Raw genomic sequence first — 21,434 nt, 5'->3', positions numbered from 1 at the left:
TTTTATGTTTATTTAATTTAGATGTTTATTTGTTAACTTGCAAATAATTGATGCATGTATATATTCGCCTCTCCTAAGGCACGTATTGAGGAGCTGGAGGAGGAACTGGAAGCAGAGAGAACAGCAAGGGCTAAGGTAGAGAAGCTTCGCTCTGACCTGTCCAGAGAGTTGGAGGAAATCAGCGAGCGTTTAGAAGAAGCCGGAGGAGCCACCTCTGTGCAGCTTGAACTTAACAAGAAGCGGGAGGCAGAGTTCCAGAAACTCAGGAGAGATCTAGAGGAATCCACTCTGCAATCGGAGGCCACCGCTGCTACGCTAAGAAAGAAGCATGCAGACTCTGTGGCTGAACTCAGCGAGCAGATTGATAACCTCCAAAGGGTTAAACAGAAACTAGAAAAGGAGAAGAGTGAGCTCAAACTTGAGCTAGATGATGTAGCATCCAACATGGAACAGGTTGTAAAAGGCAAGGTGAGACATGGAGATTGAAATTTCAAATCTATTTATTGTCTAGGCTTTATAGCTCCTTTCTGACTCAGAAAATGTATTATTGTTCTATCAATAATGTATGTAAAAATATGCTTGCATCTATGTAAGCATTTTTTTTGCCTAAAGCATGGCTCTCAAAAATGGAGTTTAGAACCAGTTGTTAATATGATAATATTGAGAACTGTATGAAAATGAATGATTAAATTAGACCAAAGTACATTATATATGTATATTAGGAATATTACAAAGACCATTTGTCAAAACAACGACTTTTATGTGCTTAGTCCTGTGCGTTTTAATGTACTACACTGTATTTGTTCTGATTTAAGATATTTAGAAATATATTTTTATGCCTTTATTTTATTTATATATTTTTATGACTTTGTCTGTACACAGGCCAACTTAGAAAAGATGTGCCGCACTTTAGAAGACCAAATGAATGAGCATCGGACCAAGTTTGAAGAGGCTCAAAGATCACTGAATGACTTTATGTCACAGAAGGCAAAACTGCAAACAGAAAATGGGGAGTTGTCACGTAGACTAGATGAGAAAGAAGCATTAGTGTCTCAGCTGACACGAGGAAAACAAACTTACACTCAACAGTTGGAAGACCTTAAGAGACAATTGGAGGAAGAGTCCAAGGTACGTGCCTTATTGTGCCCATTCACATTACAGCAAAGATGGACAAAATTGGCCAATATCGGTAGAACCAGCCTACAGTGTATGGGTTCCTCACTTCCTAACTCTCCCCTAACAGATGATGTCATGGCAAAAAATGATTGGTGATGGTGGATGTTAAATTTCGACGACAAATTCTTTTGTTCTCAGGGAAGATAAATTGCTACTCGAAGTGTCACAAATGGAAAAACATGTATGTTCGGTTAAACCAAGTGTACCTGTATATGGGACAGGAGGACAGGAATAACATTTGTTTTTCAGACAGCTATTAACGGTGTATAGGCACCACAATTTACAATTTTTTCCAGATATATAACTGTAGCAGAAATATATATATATATATATATTGTGAGGTAGCGCGGTCGGCTGCGCAGCAGAAGACACGGGATCCAGGCATCAAGGTTCACAGCACACGGTGTTTAATGTCCAAACAAAAAGTCCATAACAAAATACATGTGCCTCTCCAGCAGAGGGCTCAGGAAGTTCTGGTCACTTCCCCCACACCCGGCACACCTGCCCTCGTTCCTGTTTCCTTTTAACCCTTCCTTAAGCCTGTAGGGAAACAGCATTAACCCTATAGTGGATTTACTTTCTATCATGGAGTGAGCACAACCTGGGCGAGACATACCGGCCGTCATAGATAACCCCGGTCACAGTCTCACATACCCCCCCCCCTCAGTTCAAGCGTGCGGGGTTGAACTCCAGCCATCAAGCACGGGCCGCGGGACAAGGCATCGGCGTTGCCCTGCAACCTACCGGCCCGGTGTTCAACCGTAAACCGGAAGTTCTGCAGAGAAAGGAACCACCGGGTAACCCGGGCATTCCGTTCCTTGGCGGACCTCATCCAGACCAGTGGAGAGTGATCCGTCACCAAGCGAAACTGCCGTCCCAGCAGGTAATAGCGTAGGGACTCCAAGGCCCACTTGATCGCCAGGCACTCCTTCTCCACTACGCTATAATTCCGCTCGGGAGGGGTGAGCTTCCTACTCAAGAAGGTGACGGGGTGTTCCTCCCCCTGAACCACCTGAGACAGCACTGCCCCCAGGCCGACCTCCGAGGCGTCAGTCTGTACTATGAACTCCTTCCGGAAATCAGGGTTGACCAGAACGGGCTGTCCGCACAGGACCCCCTTCAGGGCCCGGAAGGAGTCCTCGGCCTGCGGAGTCCACCGCACCATGACGGACTTCTTGCCTTTGAGAAGGTCCGTCAAGGGGGCTGATAGTCCCGCAAAATCCTTTACAAACCTCCTGTAGTACCCCATGATACCCAGGAAGGCCCTAACCTGCTTCGTGGTCAGGGGTCTAGGCCACTTCTGGATCGCCTCAACCTTGTTAATTTGGGGCTTAATCACTCCTTGGCCTATCACGTAGCCCAAGTAGCGGGCTTCCGTGAGTCCCAATGCACATTTCTTGGGATTGGCTGTCAATCCGGCTGTTCGAAGCGCGTCCACCACCGCTTGTACCTGTTCCAAGTGGGTCTGCCAATCGGAGCTGTAAATAATGATGTCATCCAGGTACGCTGATGCATACGCCTGGTGGGGTTCCAGCACTAAGTCCATCAACCTCTGGAACGTGGCCGGAGCGCCATGTAACCCAAAAGGCAAGACAACATAGTGGAAGAGACCCTCCGGCGTAACAAAAGCTGTTTTCTCCTTGGCGGACTCCGTTAGTGGCACCTGCCAGTACCCTTTGGTCAGGTCGAGCGTGGTAAAATATCGCGCCTGTCCCAGCCTATCAATCAGCTCATCCACCCGGGGCATGGGGTAGAGATCGAACTTGGATATTTCGTTCAATCTCCTAAAGTCATTGCAGAACCTTAAGGAGCCATCGGGTTTTGGTATTAGGACAATCGGACTAGCCCATTCACTCCGGGATTTTTCGATGACCCCCAGGCGTAACATTGTCTTTACTTCCTCTGATATGGCTTGTCGTCGAGCCTCCGGCACCCGGTATGACTTCAGGCGTACCTTCAGGTGGGGCTCGGTGACAATATCATGTCGTATCAGACTGGTCCTACCGGGCAGCTCGGAGAAGACATCGGGGTTCTGCTGAACCAACCGTCTGGCCTCTCGCCTCTGTTGCTTGGTGAGGGCTTCTCCAATCCTTACTTCCGGTTCGTCCTCTCCGGAGGTCGCTGGAGCCGGATGTGAACGACCCGAAGAGGAGGGAGGTGGGGAAAAAACAGCCATCAGGCTTTCCCGTTCCTGCCAAGGTTTTAATAGGTTGACATGGTATATTTGTTCAGGTTTCCGCCTACCGGGCTGCAATACTTTATAGTTAACCACCCCTACTCTTTCCTTTATCTCGTAGGGGCCTTGCCACTGAGCCAGGAATTTGCTCTCCGCCGTGGGGATCAATACCAACACCCGATCCCCGGGTTTAAAGGTCCGCACGGTGGCTTGTCTATTGTAGCGGCCGCTTTGCGTGGCCTGAGCCTCCTGTAAGTGCTCCTTCACAATTGGCATGACCGCGCTTATGCGGTTCTGCATACCCAAAATGTGTTCAATCACACTTTTATGGGGGGTGGGCTCTTGTTCCCATGTTTCCTTTGCCAGGTCCAACAATCCCCGGGGATGTCGCCCGTATAACAATTCAAAAGGCGAAAACCCCGTGGATGCCTGTGGCACCTCTCGTATGGCAAACATCAAATAGGGAAGCATCATATCCCAGTCTTTCCCGTCTTTTGAAATCACCCTTCTTAGCATGGTTTTCAGGGTTTTATTGAAACGCTCGACTAAACCGTCCGTTTGCAGATGATACACAGACGTACGCAACTGCTTGATCTGGAGTAGCCGGCATAGCTCTTTGGTCACTTTAGACATGAATGGGGTCCCCTGATCCGTAAGGATCTCCTTGGGCAATCCCCCGTCAGATAGGGCGACAATACCTCAGCCCACTGCGGGGTCGGCAGCTTTTCCCGCTCGGCCACCCGCTCAAACACCGCCAGGAACGCTTCCACATCATCACCCGGGGTCATCTTTTGCAACGCTTGTCTCACCGCTTTCCGGACGCTGCCGTCGTCACCCGGTCCCGGGGTTGTTGCTGCCGGTCCGGCACGGATCGACTTGGCCAGGAGAACCATCTGTTCTTGGTGCCTTTTTTCCTGCAATTGTAAGGCTTGCTGCTGACGTGCATTGGCCTGCTCCATCTGTTCTTGGTGCCTTTTGTCCTGCACTTGCAAGGATTGCTGCTGACGTGCATTGGCCTGCTCCATCTGTTCTTGGTGCATTTTGACCTGCACTTGCAAGGATTGCTGCTGACGTGCATTGGCCTGATCCAACTGTTCTTGGAGTTTTTTTTCCTGCACTTGCAAGGATTGGAGCAGGTGTGCATTGGTCTGTTGCTGCTGTGCATTAGCCTGAGCCAAATGCTTTAGTATGTCCTCCATGGCGTCGCCGGGTTTGGGCTGTAGTATAGCCGCTCGAATCCAGGACATGCGCAGCTGGGTCACCAGGGATGGATGCTACACCTCACCGGCTGTCATGCCCGCATTCTCCACCATATGTGAGGTAGCGCGGTCGGCTGCGCAGCAGAAGACACGGGATCCAGGCATCAAGGTTCACAGCACACGGTGTTTAATGTCCAAACAAAAAGTCCATAACAAAATACATGTGCCTCTCCAGCAGAGGGCTCAGGAAGTTCTGATCACTTCCCCCACACCCGGCACACCTGCCCTCGTTCCTGTTTCCTTTTAACCCTTCCTTAAGCCTGTAGGGAAACAGCATTAACCCTATAGTGGATTTACTTTCTATCATGGAGTGAGCACAACCTGGGCGAGACATACCGGCCGTCATAGATAACCCCGGTCACAGTCTCACAATATATATATATATATATTTTAGTTTAGTTTATACTTGTAATGTAATTTCTAATTTTCTCTGTAAAGGCTAAAAATGCTCTAGCCCATGCTCTTCAGTCTGCTCGCCATGACTGTGACCTGCTCCGAGAGCAGTATGAAGAAGAACAAGAAGCCAAGGCTGAGTTGCAACGAGTTTTGTCTAAAGCCAATTCAGAAGTGGCCCAATGGAGAACCAAATATGAAACGGATGCCATTCAAAGGACTGAGGAGCTAGAGGAGGCCAAGTGAGTGAGATGATTTGCGTGACTAGCGCATTGATAATACAGTTTATATGGAATTAACAGGACTTATTTATTTGAACCCAACCATCATTACATGCTTCCTTGGTTTGGCTGTTGTGTGCTATTTTGTTTAATTTTGCTTGGCTCCATCCCGATATTGTTCTAGTAATCTACTGCTTCTCTAACATAGGCAAGTGTCTGAATGCATCCCAGCTTTAAAATTCCTTTCAACAGAGAAGCTTTTTGCTTGGATTATGTTTCATGCTTCTGTATAAGACGAGCATAAAGCTTGTTTGTTAGAAGGCTCTTCTTCATTCGAAGCTGCAAAGGTGGGTCAAATAATGCACGATGCCTGCTAATATGCATGTGTGATGTTTTCTCATTTATCCATCTCGATTAGAAATTTGCTTAGACGCCCAATCTGAAAATCTATGTCATTACACCTTTTCTCATAGGAAGAAACTGGCACAAAGGCTTCAAGAGGCAGAAGAGGCCGTGGAGGCTGTCAATGCAAAATGTTCATCTCTTGAGAAGACAAAACATCGCTTGCAGAATGAAATTGAGGACTTGATGGTCGATTTGGAGAGGTCAAATGCTGCATCTGCTGCGCTGGACAAAAAACAAAGGAATTTTGATAAGGTGATTATAATCAACTAATGAGAAAACCCTGGGAAACTTGTTATGGTACCTATGTAATAAGCATCTTGTTGTTTAGATCCTAGCAGAGTGGAAACAGAAATTTGAAGAGTGTCAGACTGAGTTAGAGTCTTCTCAAAAAGAAGCTCGTACACTTAGCACTGAGTTGTTCAAGCTAAAGAATGCTTATGAGGAGTCCCTGGAGCATCTTGAAACTTTAAAGAGAGAGAATAAAAACCTCCAAGGTGAGTTGTAATAAAAATGCGATTAAAATCTTCCTAATAATCATATAGGCTAACTTTAAATAAAATTCCATTTAAAGGGTCCCATACACATTACAATTTAACCTGCTGATTTTGACAATACCAGCTGACCTCATGATGTGTATCGGGGCCTCTTAACTCTTTAGATAAAGATCGGTATTTTGAATTAAAACATCTTATCCTTTGTTCTCCCTGGAGGTAAGTGTGGCGCCCCAGGACCTGGTCGCCACAACAGCATTGCCCTCCCAAAGGGTTAATGCTGAGCCTGGAGGTAATTGGGAGATCTATTGGCCAGTACGTTAACACCCAACACAGTTCTCCCTCCGGCCAGCAGGGGGAGCTCTGAACCTGAAACTTCAGGGAGCGTTCCTTAAGTCTGGCTGGAGGGAGGAAGTAGTGGTTAGTCTGTAGACAGGAGTGAAGGAGGACAGACGCAGAGTAGTGCTGCCTTGTAGAACTGGGGCCTAGAGCTGGGATAGCTTGGCCCAGTGAAGCAAGAGGTGCAGAGAGGCACAGCAGAGACTCGGACATCGGAGTCTGTGGTTGCCAGGGCATAAAATCCATCCCTGGTAGCTGAATCCGGAGGGCAGGAGAGCTGCAAGCCCCCTGGCCCAGAAGTAATCTGAAGGTACAGCTGCATTCCAAGGGCCCGGTGTAGAATCCAACAGAGAAGCACCAGAGAGGGCCTGCGCAGTCTACCACACAGAAACAGGGACGAACAACCAGTCCCAGCAGCAAGAGGGCAATTGCGAACTCAAAGTGCAGTGTCCTAAAACAGCAGAGGAAGATAGGGAGTAGGCCTCATACTCAACTGGCCAAAGATCACCCCAGGCACTTCCAGGCCAGCCGGACCATCTTTACCATCTGTGACGGTCTCCCTGGACTAAACTTCTGCCAAGTAAAAGAGGAGAAGGTAAAGAGACTACTGTTTGTGCCTGTTTCTTTCATTGCTTGTCGGCCCTGCACCGTGTTAGTCACACAACACCATAGACTTCCACAAGCACCAACTGTGTCCCGGGGCACCGCTCCACCTGTGGGGAGCAGTATCACCATTGCTGCCACTTCATCACCCCGGAGGCCTTACACAGCAGCGGCGGCTTAATAGCCGCATACCACAGGTGGCGTCACGAATACAAACTTAAAGTCATCAGCCACATATTCTACTGACACCCACCAGGGCCACGGAGCCGGGCCCAGCCACCACTGACTACCACCGGACTAGTCCGGCCCGGCACCGGGTGTCCCATAGCCCTGGGGTGGGCGAGTCAACTTTTGGCGTCACGAACAGGATTTCGTGCCCGGTCACACCGGGTACTGTGCGCCTGCAGGAATTGTGCTTAAAAGACTGTGTACTGTCTGCAAACCGCCGCCGCCATTAGCCTCGCCGAGCGCAGGAAAAAGGAGGGCGTGCCTGACAAAGAGCGCGAAGGGAGCGCGCCATCAGAGCAGAGCGCTGTTAACCCCGCACGACCCGGAAGGAAATTTGAAAAGTGAACGGAGCCTGGTAAGGTTCACTAAGGGGGAGGAAGATGTCCGACTCAGAGGGAGAGCAGGTGGCTGCCATAGCCCGAGACGCCGCAGCACCAGCCGAAGCAATCCCAGTCGCCGTCGCCCCAGCCCCCGCTGCAGCGCCGGTAATGCCGATCACAATGCCGTACATCCCGGGAGCAGAATGGCTACCGCAGTACTCCGGGGAGTCCCATACCTTGAGCGACTTCAGGGAAAGGCTGCACAGCTTGTTCCGGGTGTATCCTCTGACTGAGAGCCAGAAGGTGGGCATATTAATGGGACAGCTAGCCGGCGCAGCCCAACGTGAAGTGAAGTCCTGGCCTGATACAGATAAAAGGGACAGTAACCCAGATATTGGCCAAGCTAAAGAGTACTTTTGACACCCGCACCGCAGCAGAGATAAAGATGAGATTCTTTGGGTGCAAGCAACGGGCCACAGACAGCATAAGGGACTATGCCCTAAACTTGCAGGAGGCCCTGAAAGCAGTTAAACAGGTGGACCCAGAGAGTGTACGTGAAGAACACAAACTCCTAACTGAGCAGTTCATAGAAGGGTTCCTGTCAGATGCCCACAGGACACAGCTGCGTATCATGGTCCTGCAGAACCCTGCTCTGGACTTTGCAAAGTTTAAGGACCAGGCCATCCGGGTACTGAGAGAATCTACACCGAATGACCCAGTATCCCTCCGGCCTCTTGCTATCACGTACCCCGGGGTGGTGCCTGCAACACGAGCCGCTGCAGGGGCTGAGGCGCAGTCCCTGGATAAGGACCCCACTGCAGAGCTCAGACAGCAGGTCCAGGAGCTGACCAAGACTGTAGCTGCCTTGGCCAAGACCGTGCAGTCTCTACAAGTGACCCCATCGCCTGCAAGACTCGAGTTGGCCTCCAGCCCAGATGACGTCCCCTGGATGCGACAGAGGAGGATTCCGCCGACCCGAGGCAGAGACACAGACCGGTATGATTCAACGGGACAACCGATCTGCCGCCTCTGCAGCCAGGCGGGCCACATTGCACGACGCTGTCCTTTAAATGGGCCAAGCCTGGGGCCAGGAGCCAACCCCCAGGTGTGAGGAAGCCCGGCTCAACCCCCAGCCGCAGCAAGTATGTGGGAGGACGCCCGGTCCTTCCTATTGTGCTGGATGGGATCCCTTTGAATGCCCTCCTGGATATGGGGTCCCAGGTAACAACCATCCCCTACAAACTGTACAAAAGATATTGGGCTGATTCAGACATGGACCATGGCCCAGATGATGATTTAACAATTGTGGCCAGTAATGGTCAGCCCTTACCCCAAATTGGGTACAAAGAAGTAACCATTAAAGTGGGGCGGGTAGAATTGCCATGTCAGGGGATGATAATTGTAGATATAGATCGCAAAGAATCTGAACCACTGCTAACCATTGGTACCAATGTGATAGAAAATTGTATTGCCGAAGTGATCATTTTGTTGCAACAGGCGTCTGAAACCGCCAGCTCCGGGCAGCAGCGTGCCCTACAGAGGGAGATCAGAGCCCTGATGAGGAGGCAGCAAGTAGAGCTGGCCGGAGGAGAAATTGGCAGTGTGAGGGTAAGTGACCCGCTCCCCATTGCAATACCCCCAAGAAGTGAAATGTTGATATGGTGTCGGGCAGCAATAGGCCTCAAGGGTCAGGATTACCATGCCTTGGTAGAACCGGTGTATTCAGACAGTAGGCCGGGAGTCCTGATAGCCAGAGGGGTAGCAGACGTCCGCAAGGGGAGAGTGCCCGTCCGTGTCCTGAATTGTGGGGAGGAGGAGGCCAAATTGCCCCGGTACGCCACTGTAGCAAAACTGTACACTGTCAGCAACAATACCATTAAAGCAGTGGAACCCTTGATCCCGTCCGACCAGGCGGAAGACAATGGCTCCAAGGGGCAGCTGGAAGACTGGTGCCAAAACTTACATGTGGGCACCGACTCCACCCCCTCACACCAAAAGCATGGGGTTTACCGGGTGGTACAGGAGTACGAGCGGGTCTTCAGCAAACACCCCCTAGATTTTGGCCAGGTGAAAGGGGTTAAACATCAAATCCCCACGGGTGATCATCATCCCATCAAAGAGAGATACCGCCCTGTGCCCCCCGCACAGTATCAGCGTGCCAAAGAAATGTTACGGGAAATGAAGGAGGCTGGGGTTATCAGAGATAGTTGTAGCCCCTAGGCAGCTCCCCTAGTGCTCGTAAAGAAAAAAGATGGTACAATGAGAATGTGCGTAGATTACAGGCAAATTAACCGCATTACACATAAAGATGCTTATCCACTGCCCAGAATAGAGGAGCCACTAACAGCCTTAAAGTCAGCTAACTATTTCTCCACCTTGGATCTCACCAGTGGGTATTGGCAGGTTCCCGTGGCAGAGGCGGACAAAGAGAAGACTGCATTCACGACACCAATGGGCCTCTGTGAGTTCAACTGTATGCCATTCGGGCTCTGCAACGCGCCAGGGACATTCCAAAGGCTGATGGAGTGCTGCTTGGGCCACCACAACTTTGAAACCGTGCTGTTGTACCTGGATGACGTTATAGTCTACTCCAAGACGTATGAAGACCACCTGAGGCACTTAGCAGAGGTGTTTGAGTCCTTGTCGAAATACGGCCTGAAGATAAAGCCGTCCAAATGTCACCTCTTGAAGCCAAAGGTACAGTACCTGGGTCATGTGGTCAGCGCGGAAGGTGTGGCACCTGATCCAGAGAAAGTCACCGTAATCAAGGACTGGCCAAGACCCACCACGGTAAAGGAGGTGCGGCAGTTCCTTGGGCTGGTGGGCTACTACCGAAGGTTCATTGATGGTTTCACCAAGATAGCAGCGCCCCTTCAAGATCTCCTGGTGGGCCAGCCAAATCAGGCTAAGAAGCAGAGCCCTCCATTTGAATGGAGCAGCCAACTAGAAACATCCTTTGTCCGGCTGAAAGGGGCTCTCACGGGAGAAGAGATTCTGGCCTACCCTGACTACAGCCAGCCGTTTGTACTGTATACAGACGCCAGCAACGTGGGACTGGGAGCAGTTCTGTCCCAGGTGCAGGGAGGCAGAGAGAAGGTGATAGCTTACGCCAGTAGGAAGCTACGACCCACAGAAAGGAATCCAGAAAACTACAGTTCCTTCAAGCTGGAGTTCCTCGCTATTGTTTGGGCAGTGACTGAACGCTTCAAGCACTATCTGGCATCGGCTAAGTTCACCATCTTCACGGACAACAATCCGTTGACACACCTGGCCACAGCCAAGTTAGGTGCGTTGGAACAGCGATGGATGGCCCGGCTGTCTAACTTTGACTTTACCATCAAGTATCGGGCTGGCAAGAAGAATAGCAATGCTGATGCGCTGTCCAGAATGCCGCACTTACCCGAGTCTGGAGAAGACCTGGATGAACTCGAAGAAATAGAGTTACCGGCTTTCCATCACCAAGGTGTGTCCCAGTGTGAGCATGCTGTAGGAGTGAAGCGCTCGAGCCAGCACGAGGTCTCGGTCAACCCATTACTCCACCATAATTGGGAAGAGACGCAGAACGGTGACCCGGCCGTGCGATTGGTCAAAGAAAAGCTAGCACAAGCTGAGACTCATCTTGGCCCAGATGCTCCAGAAGAAGCCCAGCAGTTGTGGAAGGAGAGGGGACGGCTGTTCACCTATCAAGGCAAGCTCTGTAAGAGATATGTCAACTGGCGAACGAATGAACTCGTCTGGCAGATAGTGGTTCCGCAGAGGGATGCTCCAATGGTCCTAGCAGCTTATCACGATAATGCAGGACACTTCGGGTGGAAGAAGTTGGAGACCCTACTCCGTGATCGGTTCTACTGGGTGAACATGAGAAAGACAGTCGAGAAGTGGTGCCGAGACTGTGGTCCGTGTAACCTGAGGCGGAAAGATGATGCTAGCCAGAGGTCTCCCCTACAGCCAATTGTCACAAAGCAGCCCCTGGAGTTGGTGGCTCTGGATCACGTGAAGTTAACACCAAGCCGGTCAGGTTATGTGTACGCCCTCACCATTGTGGACCATTACTCTCGTTTCCTGGTAGTAGTGCCCGTGAAGGACCAGACAGCCCGAACAGCAGCGAGAGCATTTCAGGCCTACTTTTGTCGACCTCACGGTTACCCTGAAAGGGTACTGACTGATCAGGGTCCTGCATTCGAGGCAGAAGTGTTCCAAGAGTTCTGTAACCTGTACGGTTGTAAGAAAATCAGAACCACACCGTACCACCCCCAAACCAATGGATTGTGCGAGAAGATGAACCATGTGGTTATTGACATGCTCAAGACTCTACCTTTGGAAGAAAGGAACCAATGGCCAGAAAAGTTACCAGATCTGGTAGACTTGTACAACCATATCCCGGTAAATTCGACCAACTGCAGCCCTGCTTACCTGATGCGAGCCAGACCTGGCAAGTTACCTGTAGACTTTGAGATGGGGACTGTGTCACCTGAGGCGGTTCAAGAAATGGAAGATTGGGATACAGAGCGGCAGCAGCGGTACCGTAAGGTCCAGGAATGCGTAGAGAGGGCCCTGTCTCAAGCAAGAACGAGACAAGAGCAGCATTACAATCAAACAGCCCCAGCAACTCCCTTAGCACCTGGAGAACAAGTCCTCAAGAAGAAGCGGAGGACGCATAAATTGGATGATCAGTGGGAAAACGAGCCCTACACCATTATCCCCTCCAACTTTGACAACAGTAAGGTATGCCTCATAAGCAAGGATGAAGGCAAGACCTATCAAGCAATCTCTCGAGACCGCCTGAAAGCATGCCCTGAACAGTGCAGAATCCAAAGAGAAATGGAAGAAGTACAAGGAAGTCCCCAAAGTCAAGAGAAAGAGGGGGAGATGATCCAAACAATCCTTGGAAAATTCCCCAAAACTTGGACCCGAATAAACAATGCCATAGTGGTACCAGTTTTGACATTTCCGCAGTTGGTCGAGCCAGAAACAGAAGAGGTTCCGAATCCACCTAAAGAACCGTCTGCTCCAACACGAGATGACACGCCAGCAGTGGAGCAGGAGGATCAACCCCCTGTCAGTGGTGAACCTGTCATACCCTTGGCGACTCTTGGACCACATAGGCAATCATCACGCTTACCTATTGGGGTTAGGCCTACCTGTAGTGCTGAGGTAGAAGACACACTAAGTAGTCAGGGGCAAACACCAGAGCTACGCAGGTCTCAACGCAGCACCCGGGGACAACCCCCTCTAAGGTATAGAGAGTCAACTGTATAAGGGAAAGAGTACTTATTAGAATGTAAATAGTTATGCAAAATGTCTGTCATGTTGTGTACAAAATGTTTTTCTTTTTCTTTGATTGCGAAAATGGACAATTGGGCCACTGGACTATGGGTGGCCAGCACCTAAATTGTTCATAGTTAGCACCAGTGTGCTCAACACCCCTGAAGAAAAACCCGTCCGGCGTGCATAGAGTGGGGTCATCAATGCTCTGACGCACGCCCAGAGCCTACGTTGGGGGTTTGAACGCGGCGGGTCCCCCATGGAGCAGTGTAATGGACACCCAGCAGGGAGCCACACTGGACTCTTATAGTAATGTTTAAGGTTGTAACGTTCAAGTAATGCGCCTCCCATAATGGGATGAAATGTTTTAACATGTCATGTTTGTTTCTACAGTCCGGGAGTACTGAATTTAACTAAGGGGGAGTGTGGCGCCCCAGGACCTGGTCGCCACAACAGCATTGCCCTCCCAAAGGGTTAATGCTGAGCCTGGAGGTAATTGGGAGATCTATTGGCCAGTACGTTAACACCCAACACAGTTCTCCCTCCGGCCAGCAGGGGGAGCTCTGAACCTGAAACTTCAGGGAGCGTTCCTTAAGTCTGGCTGGAGGGAGGAAGTAGTGGTTAGTCTGTAGACAGGAGTGAAGGAGGACAGACACAGAGTAGTGCTGCCTTGTAGAACTGGGGCCTAGAGCTGGGATAGCTTGGCCCAGTGAAGCAAGAGGTGCAGAGAGGCACAGCAGAGACTCGGACATCGGAGTCTGTGGTTGCCAGGGCATAAAATCCATCCCTGGTAGCTGAATCCGGAGGGCAGGAGAGCTGCAAGCCCCCTGGCCCAGAAGTAATCTGAAGGTACAGCTGCATTCCAAGGGCCCGGTGTAGAATCCAACAGAGAAGCACCAGAGAGGGCCTGCGCAGTCTACCACACAGAAACAGGGACGAACAACCAGTCCCAGCAGCAAGAGGGCAATTGCGAACTCAAAGTGCAGTGTCCTAAAACAGCAGAGGAAGATAGGGAGTAGGCCTCATACTCAACTGGCCAAAGATCACCCCAGGCACTTCCAGGCCAGCCGGACCATCTTTACCATCTGTGACGGTCTCCCTGGACTAAACTTCTGCCGAGTAAAAGAGGAGAAGGTAAAGAGACTACTGTTTGTGCCTGTTTCTTTCATTGCTTGTCGGCCCTGCACCGTGTTAGTCACACAACACCATAGACTTCCACAAGCACCAACTGTGTCCCGGGGCACCGCTCCACCTGTGGGGAGCAGTATCACCATTGCTGCCACTTCATCACCCCGGAGGCCTTACACAGCAGCGGCGGCTTAATAGCCGCATACCACAGGTGGCGTCACGAATACAAACTTAAAGTCATCAGCCACATATTCTACTGACACCCACCAGGGCCACGGAGCCGGGCCCAGCCACCACTGACTACCACCGGACTAGTCCGGCCCGGCACCGGGTGTCCCATAGCCCTGGGGTGGGCGAGTCATAAGCTGCTACCAAAGGTGTCTCAGAGTGGCTTAAACCCCTCATACGCCTTAGATGACTATCAGCCAAATGATGATTCAGCTGATCATTGAGAAAACAGGTATCTTGACTGTTTCTCTACACACGGGAAGCTTTGCTCCGCTGAACGCTTCTGTGTTCTGTATAGCAGAGCAGCTGCCAGTAATGTCTGGCAGTGGCTTACCTCAAGGAGAAGAAAATGATCAGCAGTTCTAAATCAGACATATTGGATGCTTAATACCCATAAACATTACATTGTTGCCCACATTAGTTTAATGTGTATGGGATGCTTAACACTCCCTTCTCTCCTAAACAAAACTTGCACAATGGGCCAAACTGAGCTTGCATGTATATGAGTTGTATGGGGGAGATAGCTGTTGGGACAACAGCTTTCTAATGTGTAACCTTCAGACAATTACTGCAGTTTTAATATGGTATTCTAGGTTGCAATGATTAATAAAAGCAATGATTGAGCGATTGGTTCTTCTTAATTAACAATGCATGGGCTTGTGAAAAGCATTAATTCAATGCAAATATGGATTTGTTTCACAGAGGAAATCTCAGACCTAACAGAGCAACTTGGAGAAGGTGGAAAGAGCATACATGAACTGGAAAAAGTTAGAAAACAACTAGAACAGGAGAAAATGGAACTTCAATCTGCTTTGGAAGAAGCCGAGGTGAGCTTTTTTTAGATACTAAGATTTAGGGTCGGTCTAGATGAGGGAACATTCTGGAGTTAGACGCTCCTTATTCTTGAATAGGTCTATACCTCTTCATTAATCTAGAACATGTAACAAGTCGGATGTACCTCTGTGCGCTATACCAGAAATGTTATTCCAGTCAGGAACTGGAGTGTTGGGAACGCCACAACTCATTATAAATTAGATGAACTGTAACGTCATGCCCCACCTAACTCCACACAATTGATCAGAGCTGGGAAAAAGTGTTGTGAAACAACCATAAGTTGCAAAATTTAGATGCAACTCTGAGTTGCAGCAACATTTTGTGGCTTTTCAAAGTTTTTACAACAGAATTCTGTCATGAAAGCTTTGATAAATAATTTTTCAAATGACTATAGCCTAGTCATTTCTGAAATTCCTTTTCAGGCTTCTTTGGAACATGAAGAAGGGAAGATTTTACGCACTCAACTTGAGTTCAACCAGGTAAAGTCTGAAATTGAACGCAAATTGTCAGAGAAGGACGAAGAAATGGAACAACTCAAGAGGAACCACCAGCGTTTGGTGGACTCACTTCAAACCTCACTAGAAGCAGAGACAAGAAGTCGTAATGAGGCCCTTAGGATTAAAAAGAAGATGGAAGGAGACCTTAATGAAATGGAGATTCAGCTTAGTCAGGCCAATCGTGCTGCATCTGAGGCCCACAAACACTTGAAAGTGGCACACAGCAGTCTTAAAGTAAGTTGTTTTGTGGAGACATTATGAATGTTTGTTTATAACCAAATTAAATCATAAATTGATACATATTCTTAACTAGTTATTGATACCTTTCATAGGACAGTCAAATTCAACTGGATGATGCCCTGAGGGCTAATGAAGACTTAAAAGAAAATATTGCAATTGTGGAAAGGAGAAACATGCTTCTCCAAGCTGAACTTGAGGAACTGCGATCTCTGGTGGAGCAGACAGAGAGAGGACGCAAGCTAGCAGAGCAGGAGTTAATAGAAACCAGTGAGAGAGTCCAACTTCTGCACTCACAGGTCAGAAAGAAGCCTTAATACCTCACTGTACCTAAATCACATGCTTATTATAGGGTTTTCTTTTTTATAACCGTAAATTCTTGGAACAACTTCAACATCCCCACTTGTATTATTTATAAAGCTACATATGTTTATTTTTCTAATTCCAAAGTTTTTCCTTTTTGTATCTAATAATCCCACCAGAACACAAGCCTGATTAATCAGAAGAAGAAACTGGAGTCTGATATTTCCCAACTACAGACTGAAGTTGAAGAGGCGGTTCAGGAATGTCGTAATGCAGAAGAAAAGGCCAAGAAAGCAATTACCGATGTATGTAGAGAGAAAATATTCATATCTTTGTGACCTACATGTCATAATGGCAAAAATATTGATTCAAAATTAATAATGCTTTATACATTTTTTACTGATGATAGGCGGCTATGATGGCAGAGGAATTAAAAAAGGAGCAAGACACCAGTGCTCATTTGGAGAGAATGAAAAAAAATATGGAGCAAACTATCAAGGATCTCCAGCAGCGTCTGGATGAGGCTGAGCAGATTGCCATGAAAGGTGGTAAGAAGCAGCTGCAGAAACTGGAGGCTCGAGTCCGGGAACTGGACAATGAGCTGGAGGCTGAGCAGAAGCGCAACGCAGAGTCTGTAAAGGGCGTGAGAAAGTATGAGAGACGCATTAAAGAGCTCACCTACCAGGTATCTTATAAAGATTAACATTTTTTGAACTTTGAATTAGGTTCATGTAAAATTTTCAATGTATATATTTTTATATATTTGTCCTTCACCTCTGTAGACTGAAGAGGACAAAAAGAACTTGGCTCGTCTGCAAGACCTGGTTGATAAGCTGCAACTTAAAGTTAAAGCTTATAAGAGACAAGCAGAAGAAGCTGTAAGTACATTCATTCACCCAAACTGGTCCAGGCGTCCACATTTGTTATGTGTTATATTATTAAAACCTATTTTTTGGATTCTACCTATAGGAGGAACAAGCCAACACAAACTTATCCAAATTCCGTAAAGTCCAGCACGAGCTTGATGAAGCTGAAGAACGTGCAGACATTGCAGAGTCCCAAGTCAACAAGTTGAGAGCCAAAAGCAGAGATGTAGGAGGCAAGGTCAGTGATGTCATTCTCTATAACTCTGGTACATTTTAAATTAGTTATCATCGCTAAGACTCATGAAAATAAAAGCCAAATGACTCCTTTATGTTATTATTTTCTACAGTGGTTCATGTTGCTATTGTTTCCTAATTATGCAACCATCAATGGTGTTATTTTCTACCTGGAAAACAAAGACAATTAGTATATGATAATCGACCCACTGGTGGCCATATTTTGTCATCCATCAGTTTAGAGTGAGGTATAAAGGATCTATCATGGCTTCATAAACCAAAACAGGTCCATCTGAATGACAGTTCTATTGACAAGCCAAAAGGACCATAAGAACTCACATTAATGATGGCATTATGGTTGGTGCAAATAAATTCACAGGACCTGGTCCATTAGCCAAGAGAGTAATCTGTAGCTGCCGGACAGGAGCTCTAAGAACCACTTCTTAACTGACTGCATCCCTGGCTTCTCTTTTGATTTACTATATTAACTAACCTGGTGTATTGTCACCGTTGTAGCATGATGCACATTTCACAACTAGCCACGTTGGCAAATAAAAAAAAAAGGGCCATGGATGCTGCAGGTAGGAAGTGATTCTCGGCACCCATCCAGCAGTCACATATTACTGTCATAGCCGACAGACTAGCCGATTCACACCAACTCTAGTTGGCATTATTGTAAATTATTTTATTTATGTACTTGATGTATTTAAAGTTTCACAATCATCTCATATACCTTATTTTTGTGTTCTGTCTCCACAGCAAAAACTCCATGATGAAGAGTAGACCTGTTCCCATGGGCTCTACATATTTGATCAAACTACTGTACATACCATGTAAACAAAGCTAAAATAAAGAGTGTATGCAAAATGCAACCCTCAATCACTAGAGTTGTTTTCTTTATACATTTACTCCTGTGTTGTACTTTGTAAACAATGGCTCCATCTTCCTAAAATAGGCAGACGGTTCAGTATGTCAATCTATGTAGCCCTAACCAGATATTGTTCTTTGCACAACTGCTTGTTTGCATCTTGAGTGGTCTACAGAACTGCTCCAGTCTTCTTCTCCCTAGCCTGGCATCTTTTCAGACTCACTGGATCACACTAGGGTCAATGTAAGCCTATGAGGACACCTTGGAATGCTCCATAGGCTTATACTTTATAAATTATTTCTGGCTCACCCCTCAGAACTGCAGTTGCATGGGTGAGAAGAGAAGGGTAGTTGCACTGCAAACTGGGGGAAATGGTGATTGGTCAGTATATTAACACGCTTAAGGGGGCTTTACACGCTGCAATATCGCTAAGGAGATATCGTCGGGTCACGGTGGTTGTGACACACATCCAGCCTCGTTAGCGAGATCGCAGCGTGTGACTCCTCTGAGCGACCGTAAACGATCGCAAAAGAGGGAAAAATCGGTGGTCATGGAGAGGTCGTTCTAAAACAAAATATCGTTTTCTGCTCAGTAGCGATGTGGTTCATCGCTTCTGCTGCACCACACATCGCTGTGTGTGACACCGCAGAAGCGACAACCTCACCTTACCTCCGACCACCGAAAAAGGAGGAAGGAAGGAGGTGGGCGGCATGTTCCGGCCGCTCATCTCCTTCCCTCCTTTTCTATTGGGCGGCGGTTCAGTGCCGCTGCTGTGACGTCGCTGAACAAACTGCCCCCTTAGAAAGGAGGCGGTTTGCCGGTCACAGCGACGTTGCAGAGCAGGTATGTACATGTGACGCTGCCGCAGCGATAATGTTCGCTACGGCAGCGATCACACAATATCGCACACACATCGTGCTAGCGATGTCGCAGCGTGTAAAGCACCCTTAACACTACACACATTTACACAGCTCAGCTAATAAAGTAATGATTGGGAATGCTTCATGAAGTCCTACTGCAAAACCCATTTATAGCTAAAGACTAGAGTTGAGCGTATTGCTAATATTCCGGGTCCGGCGGATCTGTTGCAGGTTGTCACAGAAGTCCGGATCCGATCCGGAATCCGGCACCAATGTAAGTCAATGGGGAGCGGATCCGGGAGAGGAGAGAGAGAGAGAAAAAAAAAATCCCGAACCCGGATCGTGCAGCCGGATTCCCGGGTACAGGTTGGACCCGGATCGGACGCTGAAACCGCGCAAATCCGGACTTTTACAGTTCGGGTCCGCTCAACACTACTAAAGACGTTACATGAGTGAAATGGCATTTTTATTACAAAATAACCAGCCCTGTAGAGACCAGCACTTCTCACATACAAGTGCATCTCAATAAATTAGAATATCATCAAAAAGTTAATTTATTTCAGTAATTCAATACAAAAAGTGAAACGCATATATCACAGTATATAAAGTGATTACAAGCAGAGTGATCTATTTCAAGTGTTTATATCTGTTAATGTTTTATGATTATTTGTTTAATGTTTAATGATGATTATTGCTTACAGTCAAAAAACAGCCAAAAGTCATTATCTCAAAAAATTAGATTATTATACAAGACCAACTGAAAAAATGATTTTAAACTCAAAAATGTTGGCGCTTACTGAAAAGTCTGTACAGTAAATGCACTCAATACTTGGTCGGGGCTCCTGTTGCATGAATTACTGCAACAATGCGGTGTGGCATGGAGGTGATCAGCCTGTGGCACTGCTGAGGTGTTATGAAAGCCCAGGTTTCTGTGATAGCAGGGTTCAACTTGTCTGCATTGTTGAGTCTGGTGTCTCTCATCTTCCTCTTGATAATACCCCAAAGATTCTCTATGGGGTTTAGGTCAGGCGAGTTTGCTGGCCAATCAAGCAGAGTGATATTGTGGTTATTAACCAGGTATTGGTACTTTTGGCAGTGTGGACAGGTGCCAAGTCCACCTGTAAAATGCAATTTCCTTCTCCGAAAAGCTTGTTGGCAGAGGGAAGCATGAAGTGCTCTAAAATTTCTTGGTAGGCGGCTGCGCTGACTTTGGTCTTGATAAAACACAGTGGACCACCAGCAGATGGCATGGCTCCCCAAACCATCTCTGATTGTGGAAACTTCACACTATACCTCAAGCAGCTTGGATTGTGGCCTCTCCACTCTTCCTCCAGACTCTGGAACCTTGATTTCTAAATGAAATGCAAAATTTACTTGCATCTGAAAACAACACCTTGGACCACTAAACAACAGTCCAGGTCTTTTTCTCCTTGGTCCAAGTAAGATGCTCCTGGCGTTATCTATTGGTCCTGGATATGTCTGTGTGTAGTGGCTCTTGAAGCACTGACTCCAGCAGCAGTCCACTCCTTGTGAATCTCCCCAAAATTTTTTGAATTGCCTTTTCTTATTAACAATCTTATCAAGGCTGTGATTATCCTGGTTGCTTGTGCACCTTTTTCTACCACACTTTTTCCTTCCACTCAACTGCCCATTAATATGCTTGGATACAGCACTCTGTGAACAGCCATCTTCTTTAGCAATGACCTTTTGTGGCTTACCTTCTTGTGGAGTGTGTCAATGACTGCCTTCTGGACATCTGTAAAGTCAGCAGTCTTCCCCATGATTGTGTAGCCTACTGTAGCAGACTAAAGGTACCGTCACACAAAGCAACATCGCTAGCAACATCGCTGCTGAGGCACAACTTGCTAGCGATGTTGCTGTGTGTGACAGCCAGCAACAACCTGGCCCCTGCTGTGAGGTCGTTGGTTGTTGCTGAATGACCTGGACCATTTTTTAGTTGTTGCTCTCCCGCTGTGAAGCACGCATCGCTGTGTGTGACAGCGACAGAGCAACAACTAAATGTGCAGTGAGCAGGGAGCCGGCTTTTGCGGACGCTGGTAACCAATGTAAATATCGGGTAACCAAGAAGCCCTTTCCTTGGTTACCCGATATTTACCTTCGTTACCAGCGTCCACCGCTCTCACACTGCCAGTGCCGGCTCCCTGCTGCCTGCACACGTAGCTGGAGTACACATCGGGTAATTAACCCGATGTGTACTGTGGCTAGTAGTGCAGGGAACAGGGAGCCGGCACTGGCAGTGTGAGAGTGGCGGACGCTGGTAACGAAGGTAAATATCGGGTAACCAAGGGAAGGGCTTCTTGGTTACCCGATGTTTACTGTGGTTACCAGCGTCCGCAGAAGCCGGCTCCCTGCTGCCTGCACATGTAGCAGAGTACATATCGGGTAATTAATCCGATGTGTACTGTGGCTAGGTGTGCAAGGAGCCAGCGCTAAGCGTTGTGCGCTGGTAACCAAGGTAAATATCGGGTTGGTTACCCGATAT

The 21,434-nt window shown here is 48.0% G+C and overlaps 1 protein-coding gene across 1 annotated transcript in view; it reads left to right on the top strand.

The window, feature by feature from the left end:
- LOC142246155 (myosin-6) overlaps positions 1-18,056 on the top strand; it is a 33,647-nt gene extending 15,591 nt beyond the window's left edge. Inside the window, exons 25-37 of the mRNA XM_075319187.1 lie at positions 79-468; positions 883-1,128; positions 5,050-5,246; positions 5,699-5,882; positions 5,959-6,124; positions 14,935-15,059; positions 15,489-15,797; positions 15,896-16,099; positions 16,283-16,408; positions 16,513-16,788; positions 16,886-16,981; positions 17,073-17,207; positions 17,963-18,056. Coding sequence (XP_075175302.1) covers positions 79-468; positions 883-1,128; positions 5,050-5,246; positions 5,699-5,882; positions 5,959-6,124; positions 14,935-15,059; positions 15,489-15,797; positions 15,896-16,099; positions 16,283-16,408; positions 16,513-16,788; positions 16,886-16,981; positions 17,073-17,207; positions 17,963-17,986 — 2,478 coding nt within the window. The 3' untranslated portion in view covers positions 17,987-18,056. The remainder of the gene's footprint in view (positions 1-78; positions 469-882; positions 1,129-5,049; positions 5,247-5,698; positions 5,883-5,958; positions 6,125-14,934; positions 15,060-15,488; positions 15,798-15,895; positions 16,100-16,282; positions 16,409-16,512; positions 16,789-16,885; positions 16,982-17,072; positions 17,208-17,962) is intronic.
- The last annotated feature ends 3,378 nt before the right edge of the window (positions 18,057-21,434 follow it).

Source organism: Anomaloglossus baeobatrachus, chromosome 1 (assembly GCF_048569485.1).
Source record: "Anomaloglossus baeobatrachus isolate aAnoBae1 chromosome 1, aAnoBae1.hap1, whole genome shotgun sequence".
In the NCBI taxonomy this organism is placed as follows: Eukaryota; Metazoa; Chordata; class Amphibia; order Anura; family Aromobatidae; genus Anomaloglossus; species Anomaloglossus baeobatrachus.
The sequence above is the reverse complement of the archived record's forward strand: the minus strand, read 5'-3'. Positions and strand labels throughout refer to the sequence as shown.